This window comes from Salmo salar, chromosome 24, assembly GCF_965601325.2.
Source record: "Salmo salar chromosome 24, fSalSal1, whole genome shotgun sequence".
In the NCBI taxonomy this organism is placed as follows: domain Eukaryota; kingdom Metazoa; phylum Chordata; class Actinopteri; order Salmoniformes; family Salmonidae; genus Salmo; species Salmo salar.
Window position 1 is genome coordinate 37,602,150 of NC_138314.1, and position 14,878 is coordinate 37,617,027.

At 41.5% G+C, this 14,878-nt stretch overlaps 1 protein-coding gene across 7 annotated transcripts in view; it reads left to right on the top strand.

The window, feature by feature from the left end:
- rtkna (rhotekin a) overlaps positions 1–14,878 on the top strand; it is a 118,183-nt gene that overhangs the window by 41,380 nt on the left and 61,925 nt on the right. The window contains exon 1 of one of the 7 annotated variants that reach the window (XM_014172452.3): positions 4,675–6,692. The exons of the other annotated variants lie outside the window; for them this stretch is intronic. Coding sequence (XP_014027927.2) covers positions 6,597–6,692 — 96 coding nt within the window. The 5' untranslated portion in view covers positions 4,675–6,596. Of the gene's footprint in view, positions 1–4,674; positions 6,693–14,878 lie in introns of those variants that run through there. 7 annotated transcript variants of the gene reach the window in all.

A 14,878-nucleotide genomic window follows, 5' to 3' on the forward strand; every position in this document is an offset into this window, starting at 1 on the left:
TCTGTATGACTGAATTCCCTCTGTCATCTGTCTGGGTCTGTGTGTGTCCTCCAGGGGTTTCTGTATGACTGAATTCCCTCTGTCATCTGTCTGGGTCTGTGTGTGTCTTCCAGGGGTTTCTGTATGACTGAATTCCCTCTGTCATCTGTCTGGGTCTGTGTGTGTCCTCCAGGGGTTTCTGTATGACTGAATTCCCTCTGTCATCTGTCTGGGTCTGTGTGTGTCCTCCAGGGGTTTCTGTATGACTGAATTCCCTCTGTCATCTGTCTGGGTCTGTGTGTGTCCTCCAGGGGTTTCTGTATGACTGAATTCCCTCTGTCATCTGTCTGGGTCTGTGTGTGTCCTCCAGGGGTTTCTGTATGACTGAATTCCCTCTGTCATCTGTCTGGGTCTGTGTGTGTCCTCCAGGGGTTTCTGTATGACTGCCGTCTGGCTTCACAGCTCATCAGACGATATCATTAGGTGAAACAGGTGTGTTGCATGATACGCCTGCGGACTGACTCCTACTGACTCCCACTAGAAGAAAAACACACTGAATCACACAGACAGTGTACCACATCACAAAATGGTTTCTCAGACTAGCACCCAATTCCATAGATAATTTATTGGTTCACAAGTTCACACAGTCCTTGACCGTCTCAAAGTGTCCTTGAGATTTTGTGTGTGTGGGGGGATATTTTGTGTATGTTTTCCCACAGTCTTTCTATTTACATGTGTCTATATCAGTGCATGCTGATGTTTGTGCGTGGGAGCTGTGGCGTGGGTGGGGCTCAGTTTACCGATTGGGGGTAGATGATAGCCAGGGTTCTTTTGTTGTGGTTTGTGGCCCTGCCCTGCTGTCTGACTGTTGGCAGACTGGAGACAGTACAGTAGGGAAGCACTTAAACGGATCTGACTCTGGTACTCTCTCCTACTGAAAGGACTTACACACACATAGTATTTATGCAATTCCACGGTAACGGAATTACACTCTGGCTCAGTTTTTACTCTTGAAAATGTATGCTAAATATAAGAATATTTCGAAGATAAATACACAACGCAGAGACAGAGGACGAGAGGTCAATACAGTACTAACGATCAAAGGAAATGGTGGATTTTCTGTAATAGGGGATTAATGCAGAGACATGGAAGGAATTTGTTTATATATATTCAACCTGAAATGGGATACTTGTTATTTGGCCATTGGCCCAGTTTTACTGCAAAGAATTCTAATTGGTCAACCACAGGCTAGGGCTGGGTTATAAACTACATTCTGTCCCTTTGTTCACTGAAGAGCATCACTGAGGACAGGGGAGAATGACCATCTACTGCTATAGGTTTATTCGAAGAGGACAAATCATATCTTCCTCCCCCTGATTTGCTTTGGGGTCTGTGTTATTAAAGAATAACATCAACTGCTAACACAAACAAAAAACATTTGATTTTCAAAGTTTAACAAAGAGTACAACTCTATACACAATGACTACTTTTAACAATTTCCCCTAAAAAATTTACAAAAAATGAATTTAGTGTAAGAACTGTGCAGATGCAAACACAAGTAACTATATTACGTTAAAATCTTTCTCAGGTTTTTATGCGACCACGTTTCCCAAAAACTCTGTTAGCTATCATCTCCGAATTAAGATTGAAAGATGTCTGCAGAAAGAATGTGGTGTCAGCACTGACATGACACCTTGACTTTGAAAAAAAAAAAAAACTATTTTGGTTATTAAACCACAGTAAGTGAAGTGGATTTACACCCGGTAATGGTGGTTCCATCGTTGGTTCCTGATTTGTACTACAAAGAAATTCATAAATATGAATGTCATTCTCCTCATGTTTTACAAGTTTGGACATCACAGTATAGTACAGTATGTTTCAGTACAGTACAATATACTATGCTCTACTGTACTATATTGTACTGTGCTCTATTCACTGCAACCCAAACTTGTGAAGCTTAAATCTATGATAGGTTCAGATTTCCATTTATGAGCTGAACATAACAGTATGCTGGTGGAAGGGAGAACAGTACCAGGTGACATTAACTGGAGAGAGTGAGGGGTTGTTCAGACTGTGTTAACACTCATGGTTTGACCACCAGATGAAAGAAAGAGATATAAAACAGTTATGAGCTGAACATAACAGTATGCTGGTGGAAGGGAGAACAGTACCAGGTGACCCAACTGTGGTTCATGACTATTATGATTTCCCATTGAAGCCAAATCAGTTGCAGTAATTCCATTAAGGATTTTTTTGGTAATTCCAATTTGGTAACAGAACTACGAGTTTGAATCACTTAATTCATAAATAAAATTGATATCAGTAAAATCACTATAACTAATATGATAGGTCTACCATTACTTGTTACTTCTGGGAACTTTCATTATCCTTCCTCCTCCTGAGGAAGAGAAATTAGAAAATATCTTCAAGATATATGGGTTGTTGGTAATTGTAAATTACAAGACAGAAGGCAATATTAAGGAAGGTAAAGAGTTTGTTAACTAAATAGAAGTGTTGATATTAGTTGGCAGTGGTCTTTACGTCAACATGATTGTGTTTTGATGTATTTCTGATACCTTTTTTAAGAATGTTTCTGGTAGATGCTTTCTTAGACCCCTTCTGTCTGTTTATTCAGAAATCAAAGCCTTTACTTCTGCTACATTTTGAAGATGAAGAAAGGTTAAAATTTGACACCCAATTTGATGTGCACCTAGGAACTTCATGTTGGTGTTCATGGGTCCTTTTTGATAGAAATGCTTCAAGTATTTTGGACCTTTGCAACTTGGTCAGTTCGACACATTCCCATGTATCTGTACTCCCTTTCCTACTCTGACTGTGTTTACACAGGAAGCCCAATTAAAGAAAAAAAATGTTTTCAATAGTTGTCATTAGACCGATCAACATTGCCAATAATTGGGCCAGAGATCAGAATTGGAATGGGTTTTTAGACAGGCCCATCTAACCTAGTGATTCAGTAGGTTGACTTATGACCTGAACAATAAACAGTCAAACCAACAGGGGGTTTCTCTCCTCATGTGAAAGAATCCAATTCAGTCATGCTGGTTGGTTAATGTTTAATGGGCTAAAGTTACACAGTGGACAGTGGAGACTCTATCTTCTTCCTCCCCTACCAATGTATCCATAGCAGTGACTGGCCAACCCTACTCTTGAAGGGCTCCAGTGTATGCAGGATTTGTTTCGACCCCACACCAGAAAACCTGATTCATAATATCGAAGACTATATCCATCATAGTCTTCGACCTCTAGATCATGTGGAGTTTAATCAGGTGAGGAACAAAGACCAGGATTGGCCAGCTCTGGCTGGTCTGTAGCCAATAGCCACTACCTATTGACTGGCCGACTGGCTGTGTATTCCACCCTGCTGATTACAGACAGGAAATGTCCCATATTACTCTACACATCCGCTCAGGAACACAGAGCATGCCGGGCATTGTGAACGCAGCCCAACATCCCAGGCTGTTACATAAGGTCCAGGGCAAGCTAGACTGGCACACTGAGGAATGTGTGTGTTATGTGATAAGATTCTCTCTCTCTCTCTCTCTCTCTCTCGGCCCAGCTCTCCTTGGGACATGGTCATCATATTTTCCACGTTCTCCTATTTGATCAAATATGGTGAACATAGATGCAGGTACATTATAATAGAATGGTTCTGTAATGTAAAAGAAGCAACTGATTAGTTCTGATGCTACAGTTCTAGAATAGTTATTGGCTCTGTGTAGGTGACCTTCTCCATCAACAGAGTCTATAGATTTCACTGCCTCGTAGTCCTAGAATCACATGAATCCATGATCTAAAGATGTGCCCTAATACCTGCAGGGGCAATGGAGTGACTTCAAACACCTCCTGCTAGCATTGGAACCCTTCTCAGCAGAAAGAAGCATTGAGAGACGAGAATAGGTGTTCTCTCCTGCCTCTGAGAGCACTATGCAGAGGATTCTTTCTCTTGATTAAGAGTGTGTTTGTGTTTTAACATTCTAATGTTGTTTTTGTTCTGTGGTTTTGAAGTTTTGACAAGTGACTTACATCCAGGATTTTGCCCAACCTGCTGCTGCAGAGTTCCACATGTCAGATAGAGTTTCTGAATGGACTGCTAGGTGTTGGGAGGCTTGACCTCTGAACCAGTCACAGGCTGTTTTCATAAACACTCAACACCCTCCCTCCAGTGCATTCTAATCCACTATTTATCTTTCCACCTCCCTCCACTAGAACAATACATCTATTTTCTTACTGTACATAGCCTAACCCAGTGTCTGAGGAAGATTAGCTGGGTAATTTAAACTTCAGGCTGAAGGCTTTTCTTGGGGAAATGACCTGCTGCCATCCCTCAGCCCTGCTCATGTGCTCTGTGATGGGGAGGGCTTAGTACAGTTGATTTGTTTTCAAAGTTTACCTTCTCCCTGTCTTGTAAACCCTAGAGTGTAACATTCACTTTAACAAATATGTGTTTGTGTGAAAGAGTAATGTGAGGATGACATGGAAGAGTGTGTTTTTTTCGGGGGGGAGCAGGGAATTGTGCGTAAGAAGGTCGTGAGAGTTGTGCGCGAGATGGCCCCAGTTTCCTGTGAGGGGCTTCGCTTGTAGTTATTGCGGTCTCTCCCACGCCACATGGAAGGACACACACACACACACACACACGCACACGCACGCACACCAGATGCACTGGCACATCATCTGTAATTCACTGGAACGCCTGAACCCGCTACAGGACGCGCGCAAATCAGACAGGAGACAGAAAATGATGGTGGGATCGGCCCGGGATGGGAGCAGTTAATGTTTTGAAGAACACAGAAGAGACAAACCCAGAAGTTTCTCAGAGGAAAATGAGAGGAACATTTGGCAGAAAGTGGACTCTAGAACGTTTAGCTTTGGGATTCTCAATTTCAGGACTCGAAGTTCCACTGGTGAAGAGGAACACCTAGAAATAACTATAAATGTGAAAGTTAGAGAGACAGCGCTTCAAGAGTTGAAGACTGGGCACCAACATTTGGCTGCGTGAACTGAGAAAACGCTGGAAAGTTATACTGTTAATAAATTCACCGATGCTTGGAAAACACCATTTTTCTCATAAACATATACGCCTGACATCTTTAATAGGCTACCACTTGGAATTACACTTCGATTGCAAGCCCAAATTGTAGACTATTTATTGGGCTCCAACTTGGAAATACACTTCCCATCGATTGCGAGCCCTAAATTGTAGACTATTTTTAGAGTATCAAATTCAGTAATAGACCTATAGTTTTCACAATTTTATTCATGATACTAGCTAATTTTTGGTTTTATTTAAATTGGAGAATTCCATTCATTAGCCTGTTTCCCGCTTGAGGACGCCTCTTTTTAAATGGACAGGATCTCCCTGAATAGTCTATAATACATTATTAAATAAGCAATGGAAAGATTTATGTCATACGGGACTTGAATTGTAAATATGTATTTTAATTGGCCATCCCAAAAGCCCCGGTGTCCGACATCATGCATAATAGTTCCCTCTCGTCCGAGAATATACAGAAATGAACGATGTCCATTTTTAAGATAGGAATAATTCAAATATTTTTCTAATCTCATTCATTGTCACCTTTGCCATATGACAGCGAGGTTTTCAGGGGTTAATCTTTAATTTGCTGTTAGGTTGGGCATATTTGTTTCTTGTTTTATCAAACTGTGATAATGCGCCATCTGACACGGTTTTAATATAATTTGTTATCAAGTGTCTGAAAAGAACAAAGCTATCCCCCTCGCCACTTCCTTTTTTCAGATGCCCATTTAATTGTTTGGTATTTCGTATTTGTTTATTTTAAAGGGAGTGGAGTCTCTTTCTTTCTTTCTTTCTTTTTCTTTCTTTTCGCATTTTATGTTTAATGCTCCGTTTCGAGAGGCGCGTTGTACGGGTTAATTTAGCGCGAGGTCCCCCGGCTCCTGTGGTGATTATTGCGCACAGTGGGGTTGTTGTGCTGTTCGTTCCCGCGGAGGCGATGCCCTTTTGCGGAGAGGGCTTGTCACAGCGGACAGACGGCACTCACAATCAGGACGCAGGGACACAAAGAGAATAATTGCATTAAAAAAGGACCATTCTTTCCCCAACTGCCCAGGAGGGGTGTTGACTGTGGGTGTTTGAGAGGCCCTTTGTTGCTTGAAAAAAAGTAGCCAAGAATATGCACTGTGGACTAGCTGTATGTTTTATGAACAGTGTTACTGTATACTGTTAGGGCGCTCGCACACGTCTCTCTACCTCTTTGGTTCGCGGAAAAGTCAGTGATGTGCAGTTTTAACAGAGAAATTGGTTTGAATACTTCGAAAGACAAAACGTTTATGGCGTATGCTCTTTGCGCATTGGATTTAGAGAATGTTGCGCGCCTCCTGTACTTTATCTAACAGTACATTCTCAAAGTTAGTCTTTTCTCTAATTCTTCATGTTCCTGTCTGCTAAGTTTTTAATTTGCCACCATGAGCGTTCGTAGTATTTCTTCCCTTGGGAATTTGAGTTCTCAGCTCCCTTAAACGACTCACATTTGTAACAAATTCATTTTAAAAGGGGGGCGTGGAAGTGAAAACCTTCAATCATAGGCTACCTCAATTTGTGGATATTTCTTCGAGGGATGCCAATGGACAGATACGCTGACATGGAGGACAAACTGCGCATTTTGGAGGACCTGAACATGATGTACATCCGCCAGATTGCCCTGAGTTTACAGGTAATTAACGTAGACCATACCCAAAGGTTGACTGCACTTTTCTGGAAGCTATCACTGTCACATCTGATTCCCAGCGCCTCTCACAGGAGCTGATGTCCTAGCTCTTCTTTCACCTGCTAGTCGATGTGCGGTGTTGTCATGTCATATCTTTGCCTTCTCACCCAAGTCAATCAGGGCGTTTCAGTGAAGTTACATTTTGAAATGTAGGTGTACAAATCATAGGGTGGCAATAGACAGGGAGAGCGAGTAAGCTGTGGTCTATCTCAGACAGTATCTGATGTGGCAGGGACCAGCGTGTATAGGCTCTCACTTCGACTTTCCCCTGAACTGTGTACATCCAGTAGACTACATGAGCCAGTTTACTGAGTGAGTTCCCAGCGCTGCTCCTTTTACATATTAAGAGTTAGGAGGGGCTAGCTGAAGAATGTCCCTGACCAAGGTGTCATGCTTACTCTGGTGTGGTCTCCAGAAGTTCTCAGTGAGAGAGAACAGAAAACACCACAAGCCATGTACAGTTAGTTACTCTCTAACCCAGCTTACTAACAGTCCATCTGCAGCTGCATACTGTATGAGTGGGACTCACAAGTCCCCAATGGGGCAAACGTGGGTGTGTGTGCCAGGGAAAGAGAGATGGAAAGGAAGAGAGGCCTAATGATGCAATACTTATCCATTTCCAAGTGAAATAGGACTGTACTGGTTCTGACATAGTCAGTGTGATATCATTGATGTGAACATTATGGATAACAATTTAGTCATTTTGGGACTAAGCTGAGCATTACAGTCCACCTCAGAGAACACAGTGTCTGTTCTTTTGTTCTTTGATGAGCAGAGTGTCTGAACTAAAAGGGCATTGCATATTTCTGCACAAGAAGGTTAAAATAACACTCTGAAATTGTGAAAATTATGATAATGCCCTTTTTGTGTATGAGCTGTTTGAAAAGATGGCAGAAATGTCTGCCTGTTCAGGTGGGATGGAGTTTTTGGCCCAGATCATGACATCACAATCTGATCTGATTTATAATAGACCAATGACCATTCATCTGGGTAAAAGAGTGGGCTCTAGACCATCCTATCAGCCAATCAGGGCTGTGTATGTAAATATATTCTGATTTATTTCCTAACTCCCACACAATCAGACAGCATTTCAATGGCCAAAAGATGCTTGGGGAACTAAATTATTACAATTATATTTTGGAGTTATTTTCAGTAGCCTCTCTGGGCTATGTGGGACGCTACCATCCCACCTGTGGGACACAGCCAGTGAAATAGCAGGGCGGCAAATTCAAAACAGCAAAAACCTCATAATTCAAATTTCTCAAACATACTAATATTTTACACCATTTTAAAGAAACACTTCTCCTTAATCAAACCACATTGTCCGATTTCAAAAAGGCTTTACGGCGAAAGCAAAACATTAGATTATGTTAGGACAGTGCCTAAAAAATAAAAGCCACACAGCCATTTTCCAAGCAAGGACAGGCATCACAAAAACCAGAAATGCAGCTAAAATTAAGCACTAACCTTTGATGATCTTCATCAGATGGCACTCATAGGACTTCATGTTACACAATACATGTATGTTTTGCTTGATAAAGTTCATATTTATATCCAAAAACCCCATTTTACATTGGCCCGTAATGTTCAGAAATGCTTTTCCTCCAAAAACTTCCGGTGAATGAGCACATCAATTTATAGAAATACTCATCATAAACGTTGATAAAATATTAAACTGTTATTCAAAGAATTATAGATAAACATCTCCTTAATGCAACTGCTGTGACAAATTTCAAAAAAGCTTCACGGGGAAAGCACACTTTGCAATCATCTGAGTACTGCGCTCAGAAAACAACAGCAGGCAATACAGATACCCGCCATTTTGGAGTCATCTAAAATCATAAATAGCATTATAAATATTCACTTACCTTTGATGATCTTCATCAGAATGCACTCCTAGGAATCCCAGGTCCACAATAAATGTTGTTTTGTTCGATAAAGTCCATAATTTATGTCCTCTTTGTTAGCGCGTTCAGTAAGCTACTCCAAATGTAGGAAGCGCGCCGAAAATCTCACGACGAAAAGTTAAAAAAAAGTTATATTTACGTTCGTAGAAACATGTCAAACGATGTATAGCATCAATCTTTAGGGCCTTTTTAACATAAAAGTTCAATAATATTCCAACCGGACGATTCAAATGTCTTCAAAAATGTAATGGAACACAGCTACCTCTCACGAGACTGCGCGCAATTGAGGCCATGTCCTTTCTGAGTCAACAACTTCCAACTTCCTTTGTTCGTTCTCTGTTCACCATAGAAGCCTCAAACAACTTTCTAAAGACTGTTGACATCTAGTGGAAGCCTTAGGAAGTGCAAAATGAACCCTAAGTCACTGTATACTGAATAGGCCCAGTCTTGAAAAACTACAAACCACTTCCTGGCTGGATTGTTTTCTCAGGTTTTTGCCTGCCATATGAGTTCTGTTATACTCACAGACATCATTCAAACAGTTGTAGAAACTTCAGAGTGTTTTCTATCCAAATCTACTAATAATATGCATATCTTACGTTCTGAGCCCGAGTAGTAGGCAGTTTAATTTGGGCACGTCATTCATCTGAATTTCCGAATACTGCCCCCTGTCACTAAAAAGTTAAATAAACACACACCGTGTTTTATTAGACATACAGTGGTGATTTAAAGATAACATTAAATACACTGCATGGAGGCTTTAATCTGAGGAGAGAGGCAGGAGACACATGGCCATTGGAAATCATACAGGGAATATCAAAAGGAAATTCTAATGTAACATTTTTGGACGCTTGGCTGCTCTATTGTGAAACTATGTTAGCTCTGTGCTCTGCAGCTGTAGTGTGTTAGGGGCATCACATCTACTGGTTTTACCTTGGGATCCAAATTGAACCAGGTTTTCTGTCATGATCCAATATTCGCATCGTGATTTTTTTAGTTGTTGCAATCTGGAAAGCTATGTTTCATTCTATATTGATAGTAAATGTACCAATTAAATGACAACAGTCCCACCTTTTTTTATTGTCAATAATTCAATTTTGCCCATAATGTTAAGCTCACTGGTTTAAGACCACACAATCAACCACATCCGTGAAATAGCACTGCTAATAACTCTATATTTTAAAAACTAGTATAGAGGTTAAATTATTTTTTAAATATAGGTTCATTATAATTTTTACACATTTTGTACCTGGTTTTAGTTGTTTAAGTTCAGACTGGAGTATTTTATTACAATAAAAAAAAAACATTAAAACCCATTGAAGGTCGCGACCCACCATCTAAGTGACAATGGGAGTGTCAGCCTCTGCAACTGTGGGACCTGAAGGGTGCTGTGTTGGGGCAGTAGTATCACCATGGCACAAGTTGGCATCTCACCTCCACTCTACACATGGAGCTGTGTTGTAGTTAATCTGGCCCAAACAGAAAGCCAGGTGGTCCATTTGAGCATACGATGGACAACATGACTTGTTAATAGAACAGTGGGTGTCTAATGGGAACACACACACTTGTTCTTCTATCCTCTTGGGGACCTGAAGTTTATTTCCATTCAAAATCCTATTTTCCCAAACCCTAACACCTAAACCTAACCCTTAACCCTAATTCTAACCCTAAACCTAACCCCTAAAATGAAAATAGCCTTTGTCCTCATGGAGACGTGGGAAATGTTCCCACGAGGAAGAATTTCCCTCATTTTACTCTCCTTGTGGGGACATTTGGGGATTTCAGGTCCCCATGAGGATGGAAGAACAAGACCACACACGGACACCCCCACCCAGATGGGTCTCCTTGGTGTCCAGAAGAGAATTTAGAACACCGGCTTTGCCCCTGACGTTCTCTGCCTTCCCGTTGAATCCTCAATCCCTCAGCCATTACAGAATCATCACTGATGCTCTCACGAGTTGTACCCTTTCATCCTAGTCACCAGAAGTCAATCAGTCTCAAACGACTCATTTATACTCTATGAAAGAGCTTCCTTTGAGCCACTGACTTGTTTACTTCACAAACAAACTGGAAAAAGCCAGTCATTCTACATGCTGAATCTGTGTTCTATGCTGGCAGAGAGGGGTGGAAGATACTTTCTCAACAAAGAGATCCCAACTGGGTTGTCAGTGTAGCATCTCAGTAAACAGTGTTGCTTGGACAGGCTTGTGTTTCTCTTCAGTGTCCTCAATGGTTTCCCTGTCTGGGTGGGTTGCTGGAATGGATTATATATATGTGGTAGAGATGTGCGACCCACTAGAACTCCATGCTGAGTTCTCCGTGTGCTGCGGCGTGGCCTCCATTAGCTGTAGCAGACCATCTTTTGCCCTAAAGGTAGGTAGTTTAGAAGAGTGCTGTGGATGATCTAAACTTCCCCCTTGTTGCTGTCTGGGAGGCCTGTGTCTGTCCAAGGTGCAAACATGAGTTCTCAGCTTAGTTCCTGTAGTTCTACTGGTAAAGCATCCATTGGTTATAGATGGGCAGCCGTCCTGAGCTGCAGTGCTTACATAGAACAAGAGAACACACCCAGAGGGTCAGAGCCAGCATTCCAGACCTTTTCATAATCAGAGTATGTCAATGCTCCACTCACAGCAAGTTATATTCCCTTACTCCTTGGTTTGTTTTCAGTCATCCAGGTAGACTCTCCTTACCCTCCTTACAACTTCCCTGTTTGTTCAGGTTTTAAAGGGTAGATTCCATGAGTTTTTACTCACCAAAGTTACAATGTAGTGTGGTCAATGACTTAGTAACTTAGTTGTAGTCAACATATTTTTCCGGATATCTTCGGAACGACCCACAATGCACTATTGTAACTGTAATGTGGAGAACTGGTGCTACCTAGCTAGCTCCGGCTGGCTAATGTTAGCTACTAGCCATGCTAGTATGTAATTACATTCAAGACCAAGTGTTGGCATTGGTGAACTACTATGTACATCCACGAAGAAGAAACATTATAAATTAATTCAACAAAGTGCATCTCCTCTTCTCCTGTGCATTTGTTAGTCGAGCGAGGTGAGTTGTTTTAGGTTTCCGTCGTCTGTAGCTAGTGTTAGTTTATATTTCAGACCCAACAGCTTTTTAAAAAGACAAATATGCCAAGGAGATTTGTTGTTGGTGGTTGCAGTAATACCCACAAGGATGAGGTTATGACTCATTTGTGGCCCAGAAACGAAAAGCTAGCTTTAAATTGGGACCTGTTTGTCCGGTTGAAACAAGCGAATTGGAGTAAGGTAACCGCGGGACGTCTACTGTATGCAGTGTTAATTTCACCTCAGAGGACTTCGATGGCTATAACCAGTGGTAGACAGTATTCGGAATGAGACTCTGACTGAAACCAGGTGCTGTGCCGAGCGTGAATGTGATGCCTGCAACCTCTGTTGCCTACCAACCTACGGGCACATTGTGAGTGTCAGTAGTGATGGAGATAAACCAAATAAGTTCACTGTGGATTTACCTCATAATATCGCTATTGGATTAGCTGACTCTCCCTCGGCTGATGAAAAGGCCTCTCCCTCTGAAGCACCTCTCTCCTAGGCTCTTCTTTGGTAGCTAAGCCATCAATTGGTAACTCTATTTGCTGGCTTTTTTGTTGTGTTTTGTGGGTTCCTGCCTGTGCTAGACTAGTTGGTGATGTTCTCTGGCTTACTACTTGGCTATGTCGACTGTGGTGGTTGACTATCTAGGTTAGTTAGCTGGCTAGCTAATAGTGATGGGGGTAAAATTGATTGTTCCATATCGGGATATTCTTTTTGACGATATTTTGGGTCATTTTGACAATATCGCAATATGTTTGCTCTAGTTGGCTGTACCTGCACAAAAACTCCAGTATTTTTCCTTCATAGCTTGTTCTCCTTTTTTTGTTCTCCAATTTATTTTCAGCTTTTATTTTCACTTTTATTTCCACGACTGATAAAACTTGTTTTCTCATGGCTCTCTCTTGTGCCTCTGCAGCAGACATATGGTGAGCAATATATTTGGAACACAATACAATCCTTGTATCGAATCGCAATAGTAATAGAATCGTGGGAATCGCAATAAATATGGTATTGGCACCAAAGTATCATGATAATATTGTATTGTGTGGTCCCTGTCAAAATAACTAGCTATAGCTGGCTGGCTAAGATATAACTGCATATACCGGTAACATTATTTGATAACTGGTTAGGTGGTAGGGTTGGGCTGTATCCAGATTTTCCTATCCTCGTACCCTCATACCGTCCTTCTCTCACACCGGGATTTACGGTATTACCGGCTTAGTACACAAGGGGGCACCAACAACGCAAAAAAGCCCATTGGGCGTCTATTACCAGAATATACGAATTGCAAAGACAGGCAATCCAGCTCAAAGTTATACATATATATACACTGAACAAAAATATAAATGCAACATGCGACAATTTCAAAGATTTTACTGAGTTACAGTTAATATAAGGAAATCAGTAAATTGAAATAATTTCATTAGGCCCTAATCAATGCATTTCACATGACTGGGATTAAAGATATGCGTCTGTTGGTCACAGATACCTTAAAGGTGGGGACATGGATCAGAAAACCAGTCAGTATCTGGTGTGCCCATTTGCCTCATGCATTGTGACACTCTTTGCATAGAGTTGACCAGGTTGTTAATTGTGGCCTGTGGAATGTTGTCCCACTCCTCTTCAATGGCTGTTCAAAGTTGCTGGATATTTGTGGGAACTGGAACACGCTGTCGTACACGTCGATCCAGAGCATCCCAAACATGCTCAATGGGTGACATGTCTGGTGATTAGGGCCTAATGAAATTATTTCAATTGACTGATTTCCTTATATTAACATGGAAGAACTGGGACATTTTCAGCTTCAAGGAATTGTGTACAGATCGTTGCGACATTATTATTCTGAAACATGAGGTGATGGCGGCGGATGAATGGCACGACAATGGGCCTCAGGATTTCGTCACGGTATCTCTGTGCATTCAAATTGACATATTGATATATTTTTATTTTTTTCAATTGAACCTTTATTTAACTAGGCAAGTCAGTTAAGGATAAATTAATATTTACAACGACGGCCTACAAAATACAATTGTGTTCGTTGTTCGTAGCTTATGCCTGCCCACACCAAAACCCCACCGCCACCATGGGGCACTCTGTTCACAATGTTGACATCAACAAACTGGTCGCTCACACGATCCCATACACGTAGTCTGCCATCTGCCCGGTACAGTTGAAACTGACTTTCATCCGTGAAGAGCACACTTCTCCAGCATACCAGTGGCCATCGAAGGTGAGCATTTTCCCACTAAAGACCTTTACGACACCGAACTGCAGTCATGTCAAGACCCTGGTGAGGACGACGAGCACACAGATGAGCTTCCTTGAGACAGTTTCTGACAGTTTGTGCAAAAATTATTCAGTTGTGCAAATCCACAGTTTCATAAGCTGTCCTAGTGGCTTGTCTCAGACGATCCCGCAGGTGAAGAAGCCGGATGTCGAGGTACTGGGCTGGTGTGGTTAAATGTATTCTGCGGTTGTGAGGCTGATTTTGGACGTGCTGCCAAATTCTCAAAAACGATGTTGGAGGCGGCTTATGGTAGAGAAATGAACATTCAATTCTCTGGCAAACAGCTTTGTTGGACATTCATCATGTCTGGGATCTTTTATTTCAGCTCATGAAACATGGGACTAACACTTTACATATGTTGCGTTTTATATTTTTGTTCAATATACATTTGAAGTTATTTCTGTTGAAGTCTACATTATAGGGAATAGGCTAGCTTGCCGGATCCTCAATATAACGTTACACCCCACAAAAACATTTTCTGGCATGACTTTGGCATTCTCTGGAATTCTGATCAGTTTCATGTAATAACTTGAAAAATAGGTGTAATTTTGCATTAGGACTTTTGATGCATATACTATTGCAAATCCATATGTTGCATGTGGTTAAGTGTATGTTACCTACCCTTTAACAAGTCCCTTTTTAAAATAGGAATCACCACATTCTTGGCTCCTCTGTGAGCTGCGACTCTTGTTTTCCTTTTTTTCACGGCTCTCTCTCACCTCAGTTATGACACTCCTAAGGGCCACAGTAAAACACCTAGTCAGTGACAGCGCTGTGAAGCCCTTTTGTCTACGGAATGCAGGAATTCCCAGCCCACTGCTGGCTGATGGGAACAGGAAACAGCCCAGTGAAACAAATGGTTCC